The 27,785-nt window shown below is 36.7% G+C and overlaps 1 protein-coding gene across 5 annotated transcripts in view; it reads left to right on the top strand.

The window, feature by feature from the left end:
• The window catches only part of FNBP1L (formin binding protein 1 like), a 130,763-nt gene that overhangs the window by 39,129 nt on the left and 63,849 nt on the right, over positions 1 to 27,785 (top strand). For 4 of the 5 annotated variants that reach the window (XM_045478327.1, XM_045478328.1, XM_045478329.1 and 1 more), the window contains exon 2: positions 22,713 to 22,828. The exons of the other annotated variant lie outside the window; for it this stretch is intronic. In XM_045478327.1, the coding sequence (XP_045334283.1) occupies positions 22,713 to 22,828 (116 nt within the window). The remainder of the gene's footprint in view (positions 1 to 22,712; positions 22,829 to 27,785) is intronic. 5 annotated transcript variants of the gene reach the window in all.

Here is a 27,785-nt window from a genome sequence, read left to right on the forward strand (position 1 = left end):
CAGTGTCAGAGAAATTACTGCCTGTGCTCTCTTGTAGGATTTTTTGTCATTTTATGTCTCACATTTAGGTCTTTAATCTGTTTTGAGTTTGTGTTTTTGTGTGAAAGTGGTCCAGTTTCATTTTTTTGCATGTAGCTGTCCAGTTATCCCAACAGCATTTGTTGAAGAGATTTTTTCCTGTTGCATTTTCTTGCCTCCTTTGTCAAAGATTAATTGACCCATAGAATTGTGGTTATATTTCTGGGCTGTCTGTTTTTGTGCCAGTACATACTGTTTTGACCACTATAGCTTTGTAGTATATCTTGAAAGCTGGGATTGTAATACCTTTAGTTTTGTTCTTTTTCAAGACTATTTTGGTTGCTCAGGGTCTTGTGGTTCCATACAAATTTTAGAATTATTTGTTCTAGTTCTGTGAAAAATGCTCTTGGTATTTTGATAGGGATTGCATTAAATCTGTAGATTGCTTTGGGTAATATAGACATTTTAACATTATTATATTAAATGCATTATTATAAAGCATCAAGTGTCCATTTGTGTCATCTTCAATTTCTTTGATCAGCACCTTATAGTTTTCAGAGTACAGGTCTTTTACCTCCTTGGTTAAGCTTATTCCTAGGTATTTTTTTTGGTGCAAATCTAAATTAAAAAAAAATTCTGTTAATGTTTATTCATTTTTGAGAGACACCAAGAGAGACAGAACACAAGTGGGGGAGGAGCAGAGAGAGAGGGAAACACAGACTCTGAAGCAGGCTCTAGGCTCTGTTTTTCCAACCCATGAACTATTAGATTATGACCTGAGCTGAAGTTGGCTGCCTAACTGACTGAGCCCACCCAGGCACCCCTAAATGGGGTTGTTTTTTTGATTTCTCTTTCTGCTGCTTCATTATTTGTGTATAGAAATGCAACAGGGGTGCCTGGGTGGCTCAGTTAAGCATCCAACATCGGCTCAGTTCATGATCTCATGGTTTGTGGGGTCGCCCTGCATTGGGCTATGCGCTGATGGTGTGGAGCCTGCTTGAGATTATCTTGCCGTCTCTCTCTGCCCCTCCCCAACTCATGGTTTCTCTCTCTCTGAAAATAAATTTTAAAAAATTGCCATGGATTTGTGTATATTGATTTCATATCCTGTGACTTCAATGAATCCATTTTTCAGTTCTAGTAGTTTTTTGGTGGAGTCTTTAGGGTTTCCTATATACGGTGTCATGTTATCTGCAAATGTTGACAGTTTTACTTCTTTCTTACCAGTTTGGATGTCTTTTATTCCTTTTTCTTGTCTAATTGCTGTGGCTAGGACTTCCAGTACTATGTTGAATAAAAGTGGTGGGAGTGGACATGTACCTGATCTTAGGGGAAAAGTCTTTCACCATTGAATATGGTGTTAGCTGTGGGTTTTTCTTTTTTTTTTTTAATTATTATTATTTTTTTTATTGAGAGAGAGAGTGCATGCAAGAGGAGGAGGAACAGAGGGAGAGTATCTTAAGCAGGCTCCACACTCATCTTGGAGCTTGACATGGGGCTTGATCTCACAACCACAAGATCATGACCTGAGTCAAAATCAAGAGTTGGACACTTATCTGAATGAACCACCCAGGCACTCTCATACATGGCCTTTATTGTGTTGAGGTTTGTTTCCTTTTTTTTTTTTTTTTTTTATAAATATTTATTTATTATTGAGACAGGGAAAGACAGCATGAACGGGGGAGGGTCAGAGAGAGAGGGAGTCACAGAATCTGAAACAGGCTCCAGGCTCTGAGCTGTGAGCACAGAGCCTGACGTGGGGCTTGAACTCACGGACCGCAAGATCATGACCTGAGCTGAAGTCGGATGCTTAACCGACTGAGCCACTCAGGCACCCCGAGGTATGTTTCCTCTACACCTACTTTGTTGACGGTTTTTATCGTCAGTGGATGTTGTACTTTGTCATATGTTTTTTCTGCATCTGTTGAGATGATCCTATGGTTTTTATCCATTATCTTGATGTGATGTGTCATGTTGATTGATTTGCAAATAATTGAACTACGCTTGCATCTCAGGAATAGATTGTACTTGATTGTGGTGAATGATTTTTTAATATATTTGGTGGATTTGGTTTGCTAGTATTTTGTTGAGTTTTGCATCTATGTTCATCAGAGATACTGGCCTGTAGCTTTCTTTTTTTGTAGTTTCTTTATCTGGTTTTGATATCAGGGTAATACTGTCCTTATAGAATGAATTTGGGTTTGTTTTGTTTGTTTTCCCCAGATTCCCACTTTATTCCTATTTTCAGAATGTTACCTCCCCCTCTTTTTTTTTTTTTTTTTTTAATATAATTTGTGGTCAAGTTATCTAACATGCGATGTATATACAGTGTGCTCTTGGCTTTGGGAGTAGATACCCGTGATTCATCACTTACATAAAACACCTGGTGCTCATCCCAACAAGTGCCTACCTCAATGCCCATTGTCCATTTTCCCTGCCCCCTTGTCCCCTCCACCCCCTTCCACCCTCAGTTTATTCTCTGTGTTTAAAAGTCTCTTATGGTTTGCCTCCCTCTCTGTAACTTTTTTTTTCTTTCCCTTCCCCCATGGTCTTCTGTTAAGTTTCTCAACTTGCACGTATGAATGAAAACATGATATCTTTATCTGACTGCCTTATTTCACTTAGCATAATACCCTCTAGTTCCATCCATGTTGCTGCAAATGGCAAGATTTCATTCTTTTTCATTGCTGAGTAGTATTCCATTGTATATAAATACCACATCTTCTTTATCCATTCATTAGTTGATGGACATTTGGACTCTTCGCATAATTTGGCTATTGATAGCACTGCTGTAAACATTGGGGTACATGTGCCCCTATGAATCAGCACTCCTGTATCCTTTGGATAAATTCCTAGTAGTGCTATTGCCAGGTTGTATCTTAATTTTTATCTTTAATTTTTTGAGGAACCTCTACACTGTTTTCCAGAGTGGCTGCACCAGTTTGCATTCCCACTAACAATGCGAGAGAGTTTCCCTTTCTCCACATGTTGCCAACACCTATTGTTTTCTAAGTTGTTAATTTTAGCCACTCTGACTGGTGTGAGGTGGTAGCTCAGTGTAGTTTTGATTTCTATTTACCTGATGATGAATGATGTTGAGCATCTTTTCATGTGCCTGTTAGCCATTTGGATATCTTTGGAAAAATATCTATTCATCTATTCTGCCCGTTTATTCACTGGATTGTTTTTCGGGTGTTGAGTTCGGTAAGCTCTTTACTTACTTTGGATACTAACCCTTTATCTGATATGAATTTGGAAGGTTTCCTTCTATTTTTTGGAATAGTTTGAGAAGAACAGGTATTAACTCTTCTTTAAGTGTTTGGTAGAATTCATTCGTGATGCCATCTGGTCCTGGACTTTTGTTTGTGGGGAGTTTTTTGAGTACTAATATAATTTCATTGCTGGTAATTGGTCTGTTCAAATTTTCTGTTTCTTCCTTATTTGTTTTTGGGAGGTTATGTGTTGCTACGAATTTATCCAGTTTTTTTAGCTTGTTCAACTTGTTGACATATAATTTTTCATTGTGTTTTCATATAATCCTTTGTATTTCTCTGTTGTTGATTATTTCTCCTGTTTCATTTCTGATTTCATGTTGTGTATTTGAGACCTTTCTGTTTGTTTTTTTTTTTCCCCCCTGAAAGGTTTATCAATTTTGTTGATCTTTTCAAAGAACCAGCTCCTTTGGTCTGTTTTTTTAGTTTCTGTATCATTTCTTTTTTTTTTTTTTTTTAAAGTTTATTTTTGAGACCGAGAGAGACAGAGCATGAACAGGGGAGGGGCAGAGAGAGAGGGAGACACAGAATCAGAAGCAGGCTCCAGGCTCTGAGCCATCAGCCCAGAGCCCGATGCAGGGCTCGAACTCACGGACCGCGAAATCGTGACCTGAGTCGAAGTCGGACGCTTAACTGACTGAGCCACCTAGGCGCCCCATAGTTTCTGTATCATTTCTATTCTCATCTTTATTTCCTTCCTTCTGGTTTTGGGTTTTGTTTGTTTTTCTTGTCTAAATCCTTTATGTGGAAGTTTAGGTTATTTATTTGAGATTTTTCTCACTTCTTGAGGTAGGGCTGTATTGCTGTAAACTTCCCTCTTAGAAGCTTGTGATGCATCCCCAAACTTTTGTAACATTGTGTTTTCATTTTCATTTGTTTGTGTATTTTTTAATTTCTTCTTTGATACTTGGTTGACCCATTAATTGTTTAGTAGCATGTTATTCAACCTCCCTGTATTTGTGTTCTTCTCAGATTTTTTTCTTATGGTTGATTGATTTCAGAAAAGATGCATGGTATGACTTTGATCATTTTGAATTTGCTGATACTTGTTTTGTGACCTAATACATGATCTCTTTTGGAGAATGTTTCATGTGCAGTTGAAAAGAATGTATGTTCTACTGTTTTTGGATGGAATGTTTTAACTATATCTGTTATATCCATTGGGTTCGTTGTGTTTAAAATCTGGTCACTTTTTAAAAAGTCTCTATAGTGAACTTAGAAGGGTTTTCACTAATAATAAGAGTTCATGCTTTTGCATCCCACAGGTTTTATCACCAATTAGTAATCTATCTTGTTTGATAGAATTTGTAGATTGGCAACACACAATATTTCTGTATCTTGTGGATCATATGATTGATTTAGTTGACAAAGATAGAATTTGGACAGTAACATACTTTTGGTAGCCACTTCTCTTTCTTGGATAATGAACATTGTGCCCTTATGTATTATTTTCCTTTGTGATCTCGGTTTATTTTAACAAAAGTTTTGAAAAATTACTTTCTCTTTTCCTGATTTTGATTATGTAGTCCTCTTGGAATGCATTCCTTTATTGCTTCTAGGTGTCCATATCTTTCAGAACCCAATTTAAAATTTATCTGCTTACACATAACTAACCTCATACTTAGTGGTGAGAGATTGAAAGCTTTTCCTCTAAGATCAGGAACAACACAAAGATGCCCACTTTTCCTGTATCTATTCAGCATAGTATTGGGAGTTCTAGTCAGCAGTTTTGCAAGAAAACAAAAGATAACCACCTCTGAAAGGAAGAAGTAAAATTATCTCTGTTCACAGGTGACATGATCTTAAAGGTAAGAAATACTAAAGATTCCACAAAAACTTTTAGAACTAATACAAATTCAGCAAAATGGCAGGGTACAAAGTCAACAGGCAAAAATCAGTTGGGTTTCTATTCACTAACAATGAACAATTTGAAGGGAAATTAAGAAAACATTTATAATGACATCAAAAAGAATAAAATACATGTGAATAAACAACCAAGAGGGTGAAAGACTTGTCCCCTGAAAACTATAAAACACTGCTGAAAGAAATCAGAATATAAATCAATGAAAAGACATCCATATATATGGATTGGAAAGATGTCAATACTACCCAAACTGATCTACAGATTAAATCCAATCTCTGTCAAAATCCCAGTGAATTTTTTTTTGCAGAACAGAAAAATCAGTTCTAAAATTCATATGGGTCTCAAGGGACTTTGAATAGCCAAAATAATCTTGGGCGGGGGGAGGGAAGGTCGGAGGGCTCCCTCTTCTTGATGCTAAACTTAGTACAAAGTTACAGTATGGTAGTGGAATAAAGACCAATAGGATAGAATAGAAAGCCCAGAATAAACCCTCATATATATGATCAAATGATTTTCAAGAAAGGTGCCAGGGCTATTCACTGTGATCTTTTCAACTAATTGTGCTGGAAAATAGGATATCTACATGCAAAAGAATGAAAATAAACCTTTGCCCTACAACATGGACGAAAATTAACTCAAAATGAACAATAAATAAAATACCTAAATGTAAAAGCTAAAATTATAAAAACTCTTAGAAGAAAACATAGGGGAAGAATCTCATGACATTAGATTTAGCAACAACTTCTTGGGTATGATGCCAAAAGCACAGACAACAAAAGGGAGAACAGATACATTTTGGACTTCATTGAAATTTAAAACTTTTATGCATTCAGTGACACTATTAATGTAGTGAAAAGGCAGCCTAGAGAATGAGAGAAAACATTTGCAAATCATGTATCTATTAGGGATTAATACACAGAATACTTAAGTAACTCCCACTACCCAACAACAAATAATCTTGTCAGAAACAAGCAAAGGACTTGTATAGACATTTCTTCACAGAAGGTATACAAATGGCCAATAACCACATGAAAAGATGTTCAACAGCACTATCATTAAGAAAATGCAAATTAAAAGTATGAGACACCACTTCATACCTAATAGTATGGCTGTATTTTAAAAAAAGGAAAATAACAAGTGTTGTCAGGATGTGAAGAAATTAGAACCCTTGTACACTGTTGGGAATGTAAAATGGTACAGCTGCTGTGAAAAACATTATGATGGTTCTTCAAAAACTAACTATAGCATGAATTACCATTATGATCCAGTGTTTCCATCTTTGGGTATATACCCCGAAGAATTGAAAGCAGGGTCTTGAAGAGAGATTTGTACATCTTCGTTTATAGCAGCATTATTCATAATAGCCAGAAGTTAGAAACAAAACAAGTGGCTATTCACAGATGAATGGAAGAGACAAACTGATACCTACATACATTGTATAATGGAATATTATTCAGGCTTAAAAATGAAATACTGATAAATGCTAAAATATAGAAGAAGCTTGAGGACATTATGCTAAGTGAAATAACCCAGTCACAAAAATCACAAAATAGTGTATGATTCCACTTAGGTAAAGTTACCAGCGTAGTAGAATCATAGAGACAAGAAAGTTGAATGATGGTTGCCAGGGGCTGAGGGGAGGGGAGAATGGGGAGTTACTGTTTAATGGGTACAGAGTTTCAGTTTTGCAAGATGAGGAGAGCTCTGGAGATATAGTGGTGATGTTTGCACAGCAATATTAATGTACTTAATGCCACTGTACACTTGAAAATGATTAAGTACATTTTATGTATATTTTAATTTAAAAATGACATTATAAGCAATCAGTAAAATAATAATTTTTTAAGAAGTAAAAATGTCTTAAAATATCTGCTGACTTAACTAATCACCTTCAGTGACAATATAATACAGTAAAACCTTGGATTGTGGGTAACTTGTTCTGCAAGTGTTCCACAAGGTGAGCAAACATTTCTAATAAGTTTTAACTTGATAAATGAACGATGTCTTGCAGTATGAGTAGCATGTGATGCCGAATATTACGTGATCACAGCTGAGCCAGTGGTTCTTCTCTCTTTCTCTCACTGTGGCTTTGTGGATAATCATCTCCCATGATCAGATGCTTGGTCTCAGGCTGTGGTGTTTGGCAGGAATCAGTGATTTTTTTTAGAACATTGGAAGGTGCCCACAATTGGCACTTGTGTATTTTTTGTCACTTCACAGCACCTATGGATAGTCCTTTGCTTTTCCATACAAGGTTAAGAATGCTTTGCTTCTTTCTAGGTCTTGCTGCCTGCATATATAGACCCTTTCCTCTGTTACCTTATTGCCAGTTATATTAAATACAGTATATGACAAGAGTTCATTAGTACTGTACTGTAGTCAGCATCTGTTAGTGATAGTGAAGGTTGTCCTATATAATAACCCTCCTCTCTCTTGTCTTCTCACACCAGCCACGAAGGTTTTCAAAGTTAAGTGCAGGTTAATTTGTTTATTTTTCTTTATGTTTTGTATTTTCTTTATTATTTTGTGTATTATATTACATATTGTAATCATTTTTATATGAATATTTTGGGGCTGTGGAACAAATCATCTGAGTTTCCATTATTTCTTATGGGGAAATTCATTCACTTTGATATACAAATGCTTTGGATTATAAACCTGTTTCCAGAACGAATTATGCTCACAAATCAAGGTTTTACTGTACTGTGTTTAGAAATATCTTTGTTTCTTTGTATCTTCATATTTAGAATTGTATGTCCACTGTAGCTATTTCTACTCTATATAAAAGAGCAGATAAGTTTGAATACCAAGTCTATTTTTTTGATTTCAGAGTTTTAGCTTATTTTATTATTATTAAAAAAATTTTTTTTTTTTGAGAGAAAGAGTACAAGTTGGGGAGGGGCAGAGAGTGAGGGAGACAGAGGATCCGAAGCAGGCTCTGTGCTGACAGCAGACAGCCTGATACAGGGCTTGAACCTATGAACTGCAAAATCATGACCTGAGCCGAAGTTGGATGCTTAGCTGATTGAGCTACCCAGGCGCCCCGAGTTTTAGCTTATTTTTAATAAATTGAAAGATAACTTTATACACATACAAACAAAACTCTAACTTTATTTTCATTTTTTAAAAGTATTTATTTTGGTGGGAGGAGAGTTTGCATGCTTGAGAGAGAGAGCAGAGGAGGGGCAGAGAGAGGGAGAGGGAGAATCCCAAGCAGGCTCTGTGCTATGAGTGCGGAACCCAACATGGGGCTGGAACTCACAAACCATGAGATCAGGACCTGAGCCAAAATCAGGAGTTGGATGCTTAACTGACTGAGCCACCCGGCTGCCCCTTCAAATTCTTTTTAGCAGATTAAGTAAAATCCTGTCCTAATATGATAAGTGAGACCCCAAAATTTTAATTGCATAAAATACAAAGTTCTTGAAAATGTTATTTAGTTTGTACTGTCACCAAAAGTGCAAAAGTAGAGATGGTGAAAAATTGTATGGAATTGTCATTTCACTTAAGTGAGAAAGGTCCTAAATGAACTTGTGCTCATTTTTTTTTTAATCTTAACTCTCTTAAGGACTTTAGTTTGCTGCTTTTTGAGAACAAGAGCAGGGCAGAAGACTGGAAACAGTAACATTATATTCAAATTTGTGTAACCTCTTGGGCTTTGCTTTATTCAGTGAATTTGCATTTGTTAGCCTCATTAGAAACAAGATTTAAAAGTACACTTTTGAGTTTTAGGGACAAGAATTTTGTTCCCAAAGATTAAAGTTAAGTATGTTACCTTTGAAGACATTTCAGCTGTATTAATTTGTGTTCTCTGAGAAGCAGCTACCCATATGGGAATGCATTAGGGGTGATACCTATTAGGGGAAATGGAGGGGAAGCCAGAGAAGGCTGAAAAAGCCCTAAGACCACCATGCAAGTACGACCTAAATGGAGGAGGTGAAGGAGGAAGGAATATTGAGTAGAAGCATCTTAGGCTAGAGTGAAGTTCTAAGGAGAGTTTGACAAGGTTGTCTGGTAGTCCTTGAGCCAGATTCACCCATCAGAAGAACCCTTGGTCTCCCTGAACCAGATGTCTGTATATCTTTGCCTTCCGTAGTCTTTGTGTGGGAGCACCCAGTGGGAAACCCTGTGGTTGGGGCCCTGATCAGCTAGCTCTGTTCCCTGTGGTTAGTAATCTGAGAGGCACATTCTCATGGTCTCATTACCATCTTATAAATTATTTTTTTGTGTGGAATGTTTTATGGCCTGGTAAATCATTGCCTTTAAAAGACATGGCTCTATTAATTAGGTACTCTTGTGTATTCATTTATAAACCATAATTTGGAGAATTTGAAGAATTATATTTTTGTCTTATCATATATGTGATGCCTATTGATGTAAATTATGAATGCAAAAATGGGAGAGGGACTCTTCTTCCCCCTCAGATCTCTAATACCTCCTATATCTGTATTCTCAACTAATGACCTTGCTTCGGTTTTAGTGAAAAGAATAGAAGTAATCACCATAGAATTCTTCAGAAGCTATTACCACCACGTCTGCCAAACTTTCTAAACCTGTGCCAATTTACTCGCCTTCTCTCCTGTTATAACTTGAACTGTTCATTGTCTTAGGCAAAGGTCAGCCCCACCAATTATGTATACCTCTCCTCTTACCTGCTTAGTGCTCACTGGTCCAGTTCTTCCCTTTCGTCTACCTTATTAGTGTTTTCCTTTCTTTTGTATCATTTCTATTAGCATATAATCATACTGTTTCTTCCACCTAAAAACCACCCACACTTGATCCTACTTCTCTTTTTAGTTATCATCCCATATCTCTTCTCTTTAAAGCAGAATTCCTTGGAGTGCCTGGGTGGCTCAGTTGGTTAGGCATCCGAAGTCCGCTCAGGTCATGATCTCACAGCTTGTAAGTTCTAGCCCTGCGTCGGGCTCTGTGTTGACAGCTCAGAGCCTGAAACCTCCTTTGGATTCTGTGTCTTGTTCTCTCCCTGTACCCTACCTGCTTCAGATTCTGTGTCTCATTCTCTTCTCTGCCCACTTGTGCTCTCTCTCTGTCTCTAAAAAATAAATAAATGTAAAAAAAAAAAAATTAAAAAAAACCCCAGAATTCCTTGAAAGTGGTGTCTTTATTCATTGCCTCTAATTTCTTTCTTCCTCATCCTCACTGAACTCACTTTAGTCAGGGTTTTGCCTTCACTACTGTAACAAAACTGTTCCTGTTAAGGTTGTCAGTGATTTTCATAATGCTCCATTCAGTGGTCCGTTTTTATTTAGTCTTCTTACTTTTAGTAGCATTTGACAAGTGGATCACTTCCTCCTCCTTTAAATAATACATTATTCATTTGGCTTTCAAGATGCCACACTTTCTGGTTTTATTTGTACCTCACTGGTCCCTCCTCAATGTCCTTTGCTGGTTCCTTCTCAATTCCCTAACTTCTAAGCGTTGGTGTGCAGTAGAGCTGAATTGAAATTGCATTCAGGATCATGTCTTAACATACATTTTCATGGAGACCACTTCTGTTTAATTCCAGACATATGTATTTAACTGCCTATTCAACATATCTTGGATATCTAAGGATATCAGAAACTTAACTATCTAAAACCAAAACTTTTGTCTTTTCTCCTTGACTAGACTTGTTCACCTAATTACCCCAGTTTAGTTCAAAGCAGATTTATCCTTCTAGTTCACGGTGCTCAAAATTGATGTCTCTCCTTCTTTCATAGTCCACACTGAAAACATCAGAAAATTTTGTTGGCACCACCTTCAGAATATATCCAAAATCTTACCACTTTTCATTACTCTCCTCCTTCTACCTTGTGCCAAGCTAACCTGAGCTATGATCTGGATTATTGCAGCAGCCTTCCCCAAAAGTCTCCCTTGTCCAGAGTCATGTTTTTATTATTATTAAAAGTTAAAAAAAAATTATTTTTTAGAGTGTGAGTTCGGGAGAGGGGCAGATGGAAAAAGAGAGAGAATCTCAGGCAGGCTCCATGCTCAGCATGGAGCCCAACATGGGGCTTGATCCCCTGACCCTGGGATCATGACCTGAGCCAAAATCAGGAGTCAGATGCTTAACTGACTGAGCCACCAGGTACCCCATGAATCTTTTTTTTTTTTTTTTTTTTTTTTTTAATAGTGAAGAGTGATCTCTTTAATAACCTGAGTCAGGTCATGTCAGGCTAATGCTCAAGACCTTCCAGTGTGTTTTCATCTCAATCAGTGTTAAAGCCAAGGCCCTTATGGTGGAAGATAATCTGCATTCTGACCCTCATATGCTTTCCATTCTAACTTCAGTTCTTCCCTCTGCTCATTCAGCTGTAGCTTGCTTATTCAGCTTCTTGCTTTTCATGGAATGCATCAAGCATATGCAGGCTCAGAATCTTAAACATTTTAACAACTAAACTTGTACTAGTTCTTTGGGTAGGCAGAAGCACTAATGGTGTGAATGGTGTATCCAAAGTAATAAGCAGGAAGGCAGAATAAAAGCACATAGGTGTTTGTGGTAAAAATAGAGTTGGAGAATGAGGAATTATCTTCTGATTGTGTCTCTTTTGGTGAGGTAGGAAGCAAGGTATTGGCTGAGAGTGAGATGGATAGGAGGTGGTGTAAATTTAAACTGTAAGAAGGTATAAGTTAGTTGGCTAGGATAATGGGGTGGTGAATGGGTTTGGGCTAAGTAGTTTAAAGCCTTTTGGGCTAATAAGCACAAATTTCAAAGTATGACCAGTCAATGTAGTTGGTTTGGTGGTTCATCTGTCCATCCTTCCTACCCACCCCACCTTTTTTCACCAGCATGAGGATTGGTGAAGAGTTAAATATGAAACTAGGGTTGAAGTTGAACAAAGCAAGAGAGGGCAAAGACAGTTGAAGCTGTTGGCATGGAGTGAATACAGTGATGGCTTATGGAATCCAAGCTGTGTCGAAAAAGGAGGGGCATGAGTGATGGAAATAATGTGTCAGGATCAATGGATTAAAGTTCTATCTATGGGGTCAAGACATTAGTGGCCTTGGAGGGCCTGGGTGGCTCAATTGGTAGAGCATGCAAGTCTTGATCTTTGGATCATGAGTTCAAGCCTCGTGTTAGGCATAGAGCTTACTTTAAAAAAAAAAAAAAAAAAGTTGGGCTCATGGTGGCTGCTTAGTTAAGTGTCCAGCTCTTGATTTCATCTCAGATCACGATCCCATGATTTGTGAGATCGAACCCTGTGTCTGATTCTGAACTGACAGTGTGGAGCCTGTTTAGGATTGTCTGTCTCCCTCTCTCTCTGCTCCTCCTCTCTCTGTCTCTCTTAAAAATAAACATTAAAAAAAAAAAGCTACTGGTCTTGGGGTACTGGAGTTTGTGAGTTTGGCAGATAGGGTTAGCCATCTGAGAATGAGAGACTCCCAATTTATTGGGAGTAGGAGATACTGTACTTGCTGCTAATGATAATGGAAATGATCATTGGAATGAGTTGCTGAGATAGAGTAGAAGAGAAAGTCATGGGAAGAGAAGTAAGAAAATAAGCAGTAGGGTATTAGAAGAATTAACTGGATAGATTTTGAAGTCACTAAAAGCTTAATTTAAAATTTAAGTTTTTTAACTAAAAATTAAAAGATAACAGGTAAGTTTTCCAAATACACAAGTTTGCATCTGTTTTTTAAAGAACAGATAAAACTACAAGGAAACAAATCCAAATTATTAAGTTGTTTATTTTAAACTTAAAATATTCCTCAGTTTGGCTTTGGGGGTAGACGTTGTTGACTCTAAATTATGAATTGATTTTTTTTTTTCTTTTTAGCTCCATGAGACTTAAAAAACATTTCCAGTTCCATATGAGTCCAAGAACGAGAAAAGTCAGTTGTGTTAGATCTTAAAAATGTTTCTGCTAGTACTTTGGTATTCATAAGTGCTGGAGAAACTTTGGCAGAGAATCAGAGCCATAGACTAAGCCCAAACTAGGACAACAGAGTCATTATTCTGCTTTTTAGTAAAGAAAGTCTTTTTTTAAATAGTTGTGACCCTTGGTGCTTTACCAAAAGTACTTTATTGGGACTTCATTTGGATGCAAGGCTATGTCAAAGTAATTAGAAAAACAAGGATTGAATATAAAATGGTGACTTCTAAAATAATTATAACATTTTGTTATACATAAAATACTTATTTTTAATTAAATTACATTAAAGATAAAAGTAAGATAACTGAGTAAATTTATTATTTATTACCACACTTACCAGTATGCAGTAGAACCTTGGAGCAACATATAATTCATTTGATTTATGCTGAATAGTGTGGACATTTAGTTGGCTTTGGTGCCAGCTTTAATTTAGAATGTTTGTGTGTGTGTGTGTGTGTGTGTGTGTGTGTGTGTGTGTGTGTTCCCAAATGAATAAGGTGAAATAACTTTAAACATTTTACAGAATTAAAAAATAGTACCTAAGAAAACAGAAAATAATAGCTCTCTTGAATTTAAATATGAGATAACATTTAATTATCTGATGGGGGAGAGAACATTTCACAGAAGCTTTGGTAAGAATGAATATGTTGGAAAAGGAATTAAGGGGTTAATGGAGGCAAGGAAATGGAATGAGTTAGACTCTGTTAATAATGTAGAGTAAATCCATAGAAATAAGAGCAATGCTAAAGGTAGAATGGGGGAGTGAGGATAAGTTGCCTGTTTTGATAACTTAACATTTATTTGTAATCCATAGGTGGTTTCAAAATACTGCTTGATTCTACTTCTTTAGTTTGACTTGAGCATATCCTGACATTTTCCACTATATAGTCCTGAGGTATCTGCTGGCATGGACTGGAGAGAAATGTGATCTCAGGCTTTGAAACTAAAGTGATTAGAGGGTGTTAGCTGTGAACACATAAGGCTTTATGATTGATTCTTATATTTGATTTAAAAGTTTTGTACTTCATTTTGTGTTAGTGAAAAGAATTCTTAATGTCTGTCTTCTCTCATGCTTCTGGAGTTGTTCTGATCACTAACGGGTATGCTGCTCAGAAACACTGAACAACTTACCAGGAATCTTGTAAAGAGGTTAAGCATTCATGTGTGTTTGTGTTAGGCAGTTTCTAACTTTGAGGTTTTTTCATTTGTTCCTTTCGTCAAAGCTTCCCAGTGACCCAGAATTTTTTTCAAACCATCTATTTCTTTCCTGATGAAAGAAATGCATCATTTTTAGTAACAGTATTCACGATAGTTACTCATTTGGCTTTTAAGAATATAAAACTGGCAAAGATTTTAGAAGATAATCTTTCTAGTCCCATCCCATTTTTATATATATATATAAAATACACACACACACACACACACACACACACACACACACACACACAATGGATTATTACTCAGCAATCAAAAAGAATGAAATCTTGCCATTTGCAACTACGTGGATGGAACCTGGAGGGTATTATGCTAAATGAAATAAGTCAGACAAAGACAAATATCATATGACTTCACTCATATGAGGACTTTAAGAGACAAAACATATGAACATAAGGGAAGGGAAGCAAAAATAATATAAAAACAGGGAGGGGGACAAAACAGAAGAGACTCATAAATATGGAGAACAGAGGGTTACTGGAGGGGGTGTGGGAGGGGGGATGGGCTAAATGGGTAGGGGGCACTGAGGAATCTACTCCTGAAATCACTGTTGCACTATATGCTAACTAATTTGGATGTAAATTAAAAAAAAAAAAAGTGCTATGCAAATTGAATGGTTATTCAATCAGCAAGTAAGTGCCTTGTATGTGCTAGGCTGTGTGATGAGGTTAATTTTGTTATCAGCACCTGGTTTTTAACATTTAAGTCATTGAATCCCATAAAAATACTCAAATCATTGTTAACAAATGAAGTGATTCAAATGATTGGAAACTGTCATATAAAAATGATAAATGAACTTGTACTTTTTTCTCATGTCTCTTGGATTCAGAGTAATGAGCAACTTTATGGTGAAGTTATTTTGCAGTTTGGAATTGATGTTTTTGTTGAGTTCTGCTTAGAGAAAAAGTAAAATCTTTGGTAAAATCACAAGAATTTAAAATGAACATTTGTTCACTGAATATATTAACATTTCAACCATGAATCTTGTTTGGATCTCTTGCTGTTTACTTTGCCTTTTTATTCTTTATATGAATATTGCTAAATTAGTTTCTCTGCTCACTTCTTTTCAAAATTTAAATCACTCATTTTTAAATGTTTGGAGTTTATCATACTGATTCTTAATGTATTGTAATTAACATGTCTAGTTGAAAACCAAGATAATGTTATTCAATGGATTTAATAAATTTTATCTTAAAAATAAAAAACTGTTTTGTCTGCATTTTAAAGGTCATAATATTAAATCTATATTTGACATAAATTCTTATTTGTTTATTTTATTTATTTATTTTTTTTTAACGTTTATTTATTTTTGAGACAGAGACAGAGCATGAACAGGGGAGGGTCAGAGAGAGGGAGACACAGAATCTGAAACAGGCTCCAGGCTCTGAGCTGTCAGCACAGAGCCCGACGCGGGGCTTGAACTCACGGACCGCGAGATCATGACCTGAGCCGAAGTCGGCCGCTTAACCGACTGAGCCACCCAGGCGCCCCATAAATTCTTATTTTTAACTCGTGGATTGACTGAGGCAACAAATCATGTACAATATGGGTATATAATGTAATAGGATTTAAAATTTTCTATGTGAAGACTTTTGTCTTTTAGAGGTACTTTTTTTTCAATTCATATTTTTTCCCCCAAAGTGGTTAAAAAACAGAGAACTTTGTTTCAATTTTAGTCAAACGTGTATCTTGCCTTTAGCCTTCTTTTTAATGCTGATTGGTATATTTCCTAGTTGGCCTTTATTTGGGATCTCTTTGCTTAATAGGTATATGAAAATCTTAGTTAAAATATAACTAACTCAATTATTTGGCTTCTCTGATGTTTTCTGCTTGTACAGTTGTCCCGTGATATTTTTGAATATTTAAATAATCTGGGCACCTGCATGGCTTAGTCGGTTAAGGGTCTGACTTCTCATGGTCCATGGTTTCGAGCCCCGTATCGGGCTCTGTGCTGACAGCTCAGAGCCTGGAGCCTGCTTTGGATTCTGTGTCTCCTTCTCTCTTCTGCCCCTCCCCTGCTCGTGTTGTCTCTATGGGTCTCAAAAATAAATAAATGTTAAAAAAGAAAAAAAAAGAAAAGAAAGAAAAAAGATACAATGGCCATTATCATGATCGACTAGAATGGTTTTCCATGAGAAAATTATTTGAAATGTGGCCACAGATCTGTTACTGTTAGTAATGAGCTTGCCCTGAATGTATTTTGAGTCTTAGAATAATCAGATAATAATATGAAACCATCAGAATAAGCAAGAGTTTGAAAAATAAGAATCCAGATGGTGACCCGTGCAGTTTTTTAGTGCTATTTAAAGTCACACGATCAAGAATTGGGGCGCCTGGGTGGCGCAGTCGGTTAAGCGTCCGACTTCAGCCAGGTCACGATCTCGCGGTCCGTGAGTTCGAGCCCCGCGTCAGGCTCTGGGCTGATGGCTCAGAGCCTGGAGCCTGTTTCCGATTCTGTCTCCCTCTCTCTCTGCCCCTCCCCCGTTCATGCTCTGTCTCTCTCTGTCCCAAAAATAAATAAATAAATAAATGTTGAAAAAAAAATTAAAAAAAAAAAAATAAAGTCACACGATCAAGAATATACTAAATTTCACTGAATTTACTGACAAGTGTTGGGAAGCTCCTTCCTTTTATTGTGGTATAAGTACATTTACCATTTAAGTGTACAATTTATTGAAATTAAGTACATTCATGGTGTTGTGCAGTCATCACCACCATCTATCTCTAGAACTTTTTTTTTCTTAATTACCCATTCTGAAAATAGTGCTCCCTGAATCTTTTTATTTTATTTTTTATTTTTTTAAATTTACATCCAAATTAGCGTATAGTGCAACAATGATTTCAGGAGTAGATTCTGTGCCCCTTACCCATTTAGCCCATCCCCCTCCCACAACCCCTCCTGTAACCCTCAGTTTGTTCTCCATATTTATGAGTCTCTTCTGTTTTGTCCCCCTCCCTGTTTTTATATTATTTTTGCTTCCCTTCCCTTATGTTCATATGTTTTGTCTCTTAAGGTTCTCATATGAGTGAAGTCATATGATATTTGTCTTTGTCTGACTAATTTCACTTAGCATAATACCCTCCAGGTTCCCTCCACATAGTTGCAAATGGCAAGATTTCATTCTTTTTGATTGCTGAGTAATACTCCGTTATATATATATATATATATATATATATATATATATATATATATATATATATATATATATATGTATATATATATATGTGTGTGTGTGTGTGTGTGTGTGTTGTGTATGTGTATATATACCACATCTTTTTTATCCATTCATCCATCGATGGACATTTGGGCTCTTTCCATACTTTGGCTATTGTTGATAGTGCTGCTATAAACATGGGGGTGCATGTGTCCCTTCGAAACATCACACCTGTATCCTGTGGATAAATGCCTAGTAGTGCAATTGCTGGGGCATAGGGTAGTTCTATTTTTAGTTTTTTGAGGAACCTCCATACTGTTTTCTAGAGTGGCTGCACCAGCTTGCATTCCCACATCTCTAGAACTTTTTTATCTTTCCAAAGAAACTCTACCTATTAAACAGTAATTCCCCATTCTCCCCTCAGCCCCTAGGAACCACATTTCTACTTTCTGTGTCTATGTGTTTGACTACTCTAGGGACTTAATACAAAGGGAATCACAGTATGTGTTCTGACTGGATTATTTCACTTAGAATAATGTCTTCAGGGTTCATCCAGATTGTAGTATGTATCAAAATATCCTTTTAAAGGCTGAATAATATTGTATGTATATACCATAGTGTGTATTCATTCATCTGTTGATGGACACGTGGGTTGTTGTCATCTTTTGGTTATTGTGAATAATGCTACTATGCATATGAGTGTGCTGGAATCCTCTCAGATTTCACACTTAATGGTGAAAGCATACTTTTAGAAATACACTTGCTCTTCTTTTTGTGGTAAAAATAGTGATATAGTATGTGTAAAATAACATGGTGACAAACTAATGGTCTCAACATACTGTTAGAAATATTTTAGGAAAAGTTATATGCTAAAAGCGTGCTTATGCAGTTTGATTATGGTATCTCAGCACATAGTGTTTTAAGATTGTTTCAGGAATAAAGTGTGTTTAGAACTGCTTTTTTGTGAACCACTAAAGGAGAGCTATGTTGAAGATTTATACTCAATGGTAAATTATTTGAACAGTGTTTTATGAAGGAGTTGTATAACCGGTGATACTGCAGTGCATTGAATGGAATTTTAAAAAGGAAATTAGGATATGATTGCAATTTATTCACTTCATCATTTATCGGTAAGCAAAAAAAAGTGAAGCCAGAACGCCACAGAATATTATAACATATTTTTATTGTCAATTTTATGAAAATAATGCCCTTATAATACAATAGATACAGACTTTTTACAGTATTTACAAATGAAATGGAAGGGACCATTGAAGGTTGTTGTTTCATGCAGGTTTGTTTCATCTCCTGGCTGTTTCAAATTTGTTGACCATTTCTTTAATAAGTGACCATTAGTAGTATGCTTTGTTAGCACGTATTTTTGAGAAAATTTAATCTGTTCCTTCAAGATAAAAGGAAAATTTTAGTAGTAAATGACTACTTTTCCAAAGAAATGTGAGCTGTGGAGAAAGCATTTTGATGCTGAATGTTTGGAAATGCTTCCATCATTGTATAATTTTGTGTGTCTGCAAATACTATATCTGCACCTTAAAACAGTTGGAAACAGAAATTTCTTATTTTAAAGTCAGGGTATTAGTCTGGGTTCTCCAGAGAAACAGTACCAAGGAGGGGGGGGGGCGTAGGGAGGGAGGGAGGGAGAGAGTGTGTGTGTGTGTGTGTGTGTGTGTGTGTGTGTGTAGAGAAAATGAGAGAGATTGATTGGTTTATAAGGAATTCTGTGACAACGATTTTACAGGCTTGGCAACTCCAAATTCTGCACAAGGTAGGCCCAGGGAAGAGTTCTTGTTGCAGTTCTAGCCCAAAGGCAGTCAGCTGGCAGCATCCCATCTTGCAAGGTCAGTCTTTGTTCTGTTAAGGCTTTCAACTGATTGGATAAGGCCCACCCACATTATGGAGGGTAATCTGTTTTATTCTAAATTTACCAATTTAATATTTATCTCATCTAAAAATGCCTTCACAGAAACACCCAGGATAATATTGGATCACATATATGGGCAATGTGGCCTACTCAAATTGACACACAAAATCCTGTCACAGTTTCAGTGGAGTTGGAACCTATTTGTTAAAAATATAAACATGCGGTGTTTCCTGATTAGTTTGTAAAAATAACAGACTAACATCAAGGACCTTTATTAGCCAGATTTTAACACAAGCCTTTGCATATAGGTAAATGAGGTTTAAGAAGGAATTGGGAAGTATAGTCAATAATGAATTTTTTCCATTTAGAACTTTATATCTTTGTGGGATGTTTTTTGTTTCCCCAACTCTGACAATCACTAAACATTAAGTGTTCACAGTTTGGAACCAAGGCTTTTTGATTTATTTGCTATTAAGTATTCTACCAAGATTTTAGAAATAATGAAGCATATTTAATTCATTGCTCTCACTAAAATTGTTCATATTTTTAAAAAGTAATGGCCCAAAGGCTTTTGTTAAATAAGTTAAAAAATTATTAAAAACTAACATTTATTTCATTTAAACTTCTTTTTAAAATTTCTATTTTTGTGCATTTCACAATTATGTAATTTAATAGTATAGTGTATATAATTTACAAACTTACATATGATACAGATATTCACATTTTTTACAAATAGGGGTTTGTAATTTTAAAAAATTAAAGATTTTATCTAGAAGAAAAATAAGTGTAATGTAAAATTTGATGAAGATGATGGTGGGAAGAAGCCTTTGAAGCATTTTGGAAAAATGAAGGGTGATTGTTTTAGCTTCAGACTGTTCCTTTAGGGGGGAATGTTTTTTGTTGAGAGTTACTCAGTTTGAAAGAGAATTCAATTTATAATAGGAAATACTAATACTCCAATTAAGTTCACTGGGCAGTGCATTGTTTTGCTGTTTCCAAGTCTACTTTGGAAGCCACATGATAATGTAAGAGTTGTATGAAAGAATAGAAATAGAGTAGTAATACCAAACTGTGATAGCCAGATGAATTCTGCCTCTGCTGTTTAGATAGAATTTACCTTTACAAGTAGAATTTAAAATGATTTAAGGTAGGGAAAGGGATAAAGGGCGAAGACTTGGAGATGATTCATTTGTAAATAACGAATCTGATTAAACAATGGGTGATTTAGAAAAAGAAGAACTATTAGAGATACAAAAAGGAATGATTTTTGACTATTTTATCAACATAGGTTTTTGATATGGGAGAGGGAGAAAACACCAAGTTTTTAGTCAATTTGGAGATTGGAGTCAATTTGAAGGATAGGAAATGATGATTTCTTAGACAAGAGGTAGAAAGGAATATTTGAGGATTGAAAGAGCTCTGCAGGATAACATAACTTTGTGATGTGTTGGTATCATGTTTACTGCATTGTAGAACACTTAATGACATCATCATAACCCTATTGAGGTGTGTGATGGGGTTCCCATTTTAAGATGGAAAAAGTTCAGAGAGCCTTTGTAACTGCCCAAGGTCAAACGTATGGTAAATGCAGAATTTACCAGGTGTATTTGATTTTGTTTAGCTTCATTGAGTGCTTGCTATGGTGCCAGGCATGGTGCTTATCATGCCTTGGGAGTTTCGAGATGAATAATACATGGTTCTTGACCTCCAGAGTATGGCAAGTGAATAAGATAGTAATTTTTAAGCTTCTGCACAACAAAGGAAATAATAAACAAAACTAAAAGGCAACCTATGGAATAGGAGAAGATATTTGCAAATGATATATCTATCTGATAAGGGGTTAATGTCCAAAATATATTAAAAAGAACTTACACAATACAAAACCAAAAAAACCAAATAATCAGATTAAAAATGGGCAGAGGACCTGAATAGACATTTTCCAAAGAAGACATAACAGATGGCCAACAGACATGAAAAGATGCTCAACCTCCCTGATCATTAGGGAATGCAAATCAGAGCTATAGTCACCTCCAGCCTGTCAGAATGGTTAAAAACAACACAGGAAACAGGTGTTGTCGAGGATATGGAGAAAAGGGAACCTGGAACCCTCTTGCACCGTTGGTGGGAATGCAAACTGGTGCAGCCCCTTTGGAAAACAGTATGGAGGTTCTTCAAAAAACTAAAAATAGAACTACCCTCTGATGAAGCAATCACACTACTGGTATTTACCCAAAGAATACAAAAGTACTAATTCAAAGGGATACACGCACCCCAAAGTTTATAGCAGCATTATTTACAATAGCCAAATTATGGAAACAGCCCCTGTCCACTGATTGATAAATGGATAAAGAAGGTGTGTGTGTGTGTGTGTGTGTGTGTGTGTGTGTGTGTGTGTGTGTATGTATATGTATATATACATATATATAAAGAATACATATATACATCTATATAAAGAAGCTATAAAAAAGAATGAAATCTTGCCATTTGCAATGACATGAATGGAGCTATAGAGTATTATTCTAGTGAAATAAGTCAGAGAAAAATACCATATAATTCACTCATGTGGAATTTAAGAAGCAAAACAAACAAGCAATGGGGAAAGAAGAGAGGCAAACCCAGATTTTTAACTATAGAGAACAAACTGTTAGTTATCAGAAGGGAAGTGGGGGGGCGGGATGGGGAGAATGGGTGAAATAGATGACTAAGGAATGCATTTGTGAAGAGAACCACGTGATGCATGGAAGAGTTAAATGACTATTGTCTATCTGAAACTAATAATTACATTGTGTGTTAACTAGCTGGAATTTAAATAACTTTTAAAAGAGAGTAATTTTTAGGGGAGCCTGGGGACCCCTAGATCAATATACCCCAGTCTGAGAGTTTAGGGCCATTTTCTGGAAGCCACAGTGCCTGAACTAAATCTCAGAGGAGGAATAAGAGTAAATTGTAAAAAAGGTGACCAGGGGAGAGTGTTGCATCCAGAGGAAACCACATGTGTAAAGGCATTCAGACATAAAGCTCTGTGATTTATGCTAAGAAATTTAGCATTCTAAGAAATTTAGCATTTGTGGGGCACCTGGGTAGCGCAGTCGGTTAAGCGTCCGACTTCAGCCAGGTCACGATCTCGCGTTCCGTGAGTTCGAGCCCCGCGTCAGGCTCTGGGCTGATGGCTCAGAGCCTGGAGCCTGTTTCCGATTTTGTGTCTCCCTCTCTCTCTGCCCCTCCCCCGTTCATGCTCTGTCTCTCTCTGTCCCAAAAATAAATAAACGTTGAAAAAAAAGAAATTTAGCATTTGTAACCTACTTCTATGTAGATCTTAAAGGATGAGGTGAGTGGAGACCAACAGAGAAGCCTCTCTGAATAAATATCAGAAGCTGGTTAAAATATTTGTGGATAAAATTTTAGACTTTTCAATGTGTTTTTACCTTCCCTTTCTAGGATCAGTTCGACAGCTTAGACAAGCATACACAATGGGGAATTGACTTCTTGGAAAGATATGCCAAATTTGTTAAAGAGAGGATAGAAATTGAACAGAACTATGCGAAACAATTGAGGTAAGTTATAATTTTTTTCCAGTTCTCAGAAATGAAGTTATATCTTTAAACGGATAGATCAGTGTAAATTCTGTGGATTTTTTGGGTCATAATTAGATTGAATTAGGTAACCGATTTTTAAAAAAAATTTTTTTTTTTTTAGCATTTATTTATTTTTGAGAGAAAGAGAACGCAAGCTGGTGAGGGGCAGGGAGAGAGGGAGATACAGAATCAAGCAGGCTCCAGGCTCTGAGACGGCAGTACAGAGCCCAACGCGGAGCGCAAACCCACTAGCCGCAAGATCATGACCTGAGCTGAGGTTGGACGCTTGACCAACTGAGCCACCCAGGTGCCCCATAACCAATTTGTTTTAATCAATTTAATTAAATAATTGGAATTATTTAGGAATATTGGCTAGTTAGATCATGCCATAGATATTCCAGAAACATATGTAAAATGCTAAAATCAGGAAGCAAAATGCCAGGAAAAAGAAATTCCTGAGTAATATGCTTTCCCCTGTAATTTTGCTCTAGTAATCTTTCAAAAGCGTTGAAGATTTCTTCAATTTCTCAGTTCTTCAGAGTTTCTAGAACTTGGAAATTGAGTGTGTGGAGCTGAATTTCTGTCAAAAATCAGATAATATATTTCTGATGAAAGTAATGTTGGAGTATGTGTTAGAAGATAATAGTTTTAAAGGGAAAGCTTTAGCCATAAAACAGATGGAATTTATCTTAAGGTTTTTTTCAGGTGGAAAATTGTTGTGAGACTACACCTTGACAAATAGTTTTGGTAGAACTTAATAAAAACGGTGCTTGGGGCGCCTGGGTGGCTTGGTCGGTTAAGCGTCGGACTTCGGCTCGGGTCATGATCTCACGGTCCGTGAGTTCAAGCCCTGCGTCGGGCTCTGTGCTGACAGCTCGGAGCCTGGAGCCTGTTTCAGATTCTGTGTCTCCCTCTCTCTCTGCCCCTCCCCTGTTCATGCTCTGTCTCTCACTGTCTCAATAAATAAACGTTAAAAAAAAATTTTTTTTAAAAACGGTGCTTAAAGTCTCAAAGACTAGACCCCAGCATAAGGTTCTAGCCAGCAGGGTTAGGGTTCCTTATGTTGCAAGTGACAGAAAAGTAACCTAAAACAGGCACACGTGACTAAAAAATTTAGGTATATTTAGGAGCGCCCGGATGGCTCAGTCCATTAAACGTCCATCTCTTGGTTTTGGCCCAGGTTATGATCTCATGGTTGGTGAGATTGAGCCCCACTTAGATCTCTGTGTTGACAGTGTGGAGCCTGTTAGCGATTCTTTTTCTCCCTCTCTCTCTGCCTCTTACCCCATTATCTCTCCTCTCTCTCTTTCTCTCTCAAAATAAATAAATAAACAAACAAACATTTTTAATTAGAAAAAAAATTCAGGTATATTTTGATTCAGGGATCAAATGTGTCCAGTCACCATTTCTTGGCTCTGCTTCCCCTTGTTGCTTTTATCTTCAGTTTCCATTCAGTACTATCCTTCCTGCCCCTTTAGCTCCAGATTTCATATCTTCATACCTCCACATTCCAGGGAATGATGGTCTTTTCTGTTGTGCATTTGGGGAAGGAGAGAGGAAGGAAAAGGGAGAAAGAAGAAATTGAAAGAAGGTGGGGGGGTGGAAGGAAAGCAGAGTGTAAGCTTGTGCCACCTTCTTTTTTCCAGAAACTCCAGTGAAGGTCATCTTTTATCATGCTAAACCTAGTGAGATTATATGTTTCTCCTGAACAGTTCAGAGGTAGGAATACTCTTAGGTTGACTTATAGCTAGTGAAGGGGGAGGATAGTTACCCCAAAGAAATTTAAGTGGGTGGCAAAAGATTAGGGGATATTTGAGTGATAAACCACATATATCTACTACAGTAGTAGTGGTGTATGTAACTACTGACTGGTTATAGGGATGGAATAGAGTAGTATGATGAATAGATTACTTACAGTATTTTTATAATGATATGCTATTATAATGACATTTGCTAACATAGTGGCGTCATGCTAATGTACTGATCCCATTCATTTCCTCTGGTTTTTGTGTTTTGTTGTTGAGAGAGAAACAGAGCATGAGGGGGGAGGGGCAGAGATGGAGACACAGGATTCAAAGCAGACTCTAAACTTTGAGCTGTTAGCACAGAGCCTGTGTGGGGCTTGAACTCACGAGATGTGAGATCATTACCTGTGCTGAAGTTGGACGCTTCACTGACTGAGCCACCCAAGTGCCCCTGTTTTGTTTTGTTTTGTTTTGTTTTGTTTTTTTAAACAAGGTATTTTCCATATGAAAATATGAACCAGCAAACCTACTAGGTTATTAATAAAAATAATGATAATATTTCACCTGTCCAAAAGTTATGATCTGGGAACTTTATCCAGAATCTAGAATTCTTTACCCAAAATCAAGAAGCATTAAGGACCTCTGAGAGGTTAAAATAGCAATAAAAAGTAATCACATGTGAACAATGAAAAATTCCCCTCATTTAATTTTCAATTTGATCTCATTTCTAGCACAGTAAGTAGTCTGGTTCCCAAGTTTTCCAATGGAAGTGAGGATAAGAAATGTTACAGGCAATGTAGTGATGACAGTTTGAAGTGACAATAAGGGAAGAGTTCAACATACTACAAAAAAACAGATGAAAACAGTGTTTCTAATATAAAAGCACCTTGTCAGTAAGGGAATGATGAAAAATACTATGGAATAAGCAGTTTAAATAAATCACATGTAGCAGGATAAACTTAAAAGGCTATTCAGTCCATCAGTGTAAAAAGCAAATTGTAGAACTGAATGTACAGCAAGATCTCCTTCTTTACTCGTTTGTATGTATACAGTTTTGTATAAAAGTTGTATATTTTCTGAAGAAGTCTAGGATACACTCCAAATTGTTTTATAGTGGTTATCCCTAGGGAATGGGAGTGGGGGATTGGTAGGAAAAGGAAGTTCCATTTTTTATTTAGACTTTTGAAATAGTGAAGTTTTTTCAGTGGTTGTGTATTATTTTTGTAATTTAAAACATTTGTTCTTAAGCAAAGAAGATGACATATTTCAAAAGAAAATTCTGTTACAAATTATAAAATAAAAATTGGTAATTTAGGGGTGCCTGGGTGACTCAATCAGTGAAGCATCCCAACTTCAGCTTAGGTCATGAACTCGTGGTTTGTGAGTTCAAGCCCCATGTTGGGCTCTGTGCTGACAGCCCAGAGCCTGGAGCCTGCTTTGGATTCTGTGTCTCCCTCTCTCTCTGTTCTTTTCCCACACGCGCACGCACGTGTGTGCATGTTCTCTCTCTCTTTCTCTCTCTCTCTCTCTCTCTCTCTCCCTCTTTCCCTCTTTCTCTCCCTTCCTCCCTCCTTCCCTCTCAAAAATAAATAAACATTAAAAAAATTTTTTTTGAAAATTAGTATTTATAAGGTAGAACTTCAACAATCTGGATGTCTAGAATAACTGGACTCGGGTTTCAGGAAGGCCAAGGTTTTACTATAGTAATAGGGCTAATCAAATGGCAGATTTGTTAGCCTTTCTGTTTTGTGACTGATAATAACCATTATAATTTTCAATGAAGCAAGGGTGGCTAGAACCCACAATTACATGATCTGGAAAATACAATTTTGTAGGAGACAGTAAGCTTTATTACGTATAGATACTCTAGATCAGTGATTTGCATCTTTCTTCTCTACCAGCACACTAAAGAAATTTGGCACATCTCCATCTTAATAGTGGCTCTCCAGTGTAATGCTTTTCAACAAAAACAGGATTATTGGAAGGTGTTGAGGAATTCCAGTAAGGTAGAATTGGGCAGAGGCATGTGTAACTTAAACCACTGACTCCCTTCCCTCTCTCTACATTGAGATTTGCTCCTTTGGCTGAATACTTAGTAAATGATGGAATTATCATTTACATGCTCTTTATAGTATCTGTTTTGTCCAAAGGGAAGAAGTTTGCCTTGTTTATTTCCTCTCTAATGGGAAAAACTCTTTTGCTACCTTTTGAAGCAATTTCTTTTATAGTGAGGCAGCTTCCCCCCCTCCTAAATAACTATATTCAGAATGTTATACATTTATATTTTAGATATATTGTAAGATTAAAATTTTTCAGCCTTTTGTACCCTTAGTTTATTTTCCTCTTCCCCCTCTTATTTGTCTGTGAGGAGTGACTTACATCCTTTCAAGTTGGAAGGGGGTTAGGAATAGTGTAAGTCTCTAAGGAATTTGGAAGCAAGGTTTGTAGGAACTTGAGGGGCTAGTTGTTATTAGGAAAAGGTGATTTATTACTGTCTAGTAAAACTTTAGTCATGAGACCCTTCACATGTATATTAGTGGGCCCTATGCTTGGAGGATGATTGCTAACATGTAACTTGGGGCATGGAGATAAAAGAAGTTTCCAAAGGAATTTTTTTTTTAAAAATTTTTTTTTTCAACGTTTTTATTTATTTTTGGGACAGAGAGAGACAGAGCATGAACGGGGGAGGGGCAGAGAGAGAGGGAGACACAGAATCGGAAACAGGCTCCAGGCTCTGAGCCATCAGCCCAGAGCCCGACGCGGGGCTCGAACTCACGGACCGCGAGATCGTGACCTGGCTGAAGTCGGACGCTTAACCGACTGCGCCACCCAGGCGCCCCTCCAAAGGAATTTTTATATGTTAAAGGAGACTTACAGGATCTTGGAAGTTGGGATAATGTTAAGCTAAGATTGTGTTTTACCCTTAGCAAAGTATTAACGTTGAGGAAGTTGAGTTCCTAGAGGAAGGTCACTCTGCCTGTCTCAGGGACTTGTCAATAGGCTCTGTAAGTTGTAAAGAAGTCTAATTTTTTTCTTTTGCTTTTGTCCTGTACATCAGTTACAGATAATTGAGTCATCTCCATTTTGAGTGATGATATATGGTGACATCAGATTACTTGGTAGAATGTTTTTTTGTTTGCAGGCATAAAAAAATGAAATCGGTCATTCTTTTAATAAACTTACACTATTGT

The sequence above is a fragment of the Leopardus geoffroyi genome, chromosome C1 (assembly GCF_018350155.1).
Source record: "Leopardus geoffroyi isolate Oge1 chromosome C1, O.geoffroyi_Oge1_pat1.0, whole genome shotgun sequence".
NCBI classification, from domain to species: Eukaryota; Metazoa; Chordata; class Mammalia; order Carnivora; family Felidae; genus Leopardus; species Leopardus geoffroyi.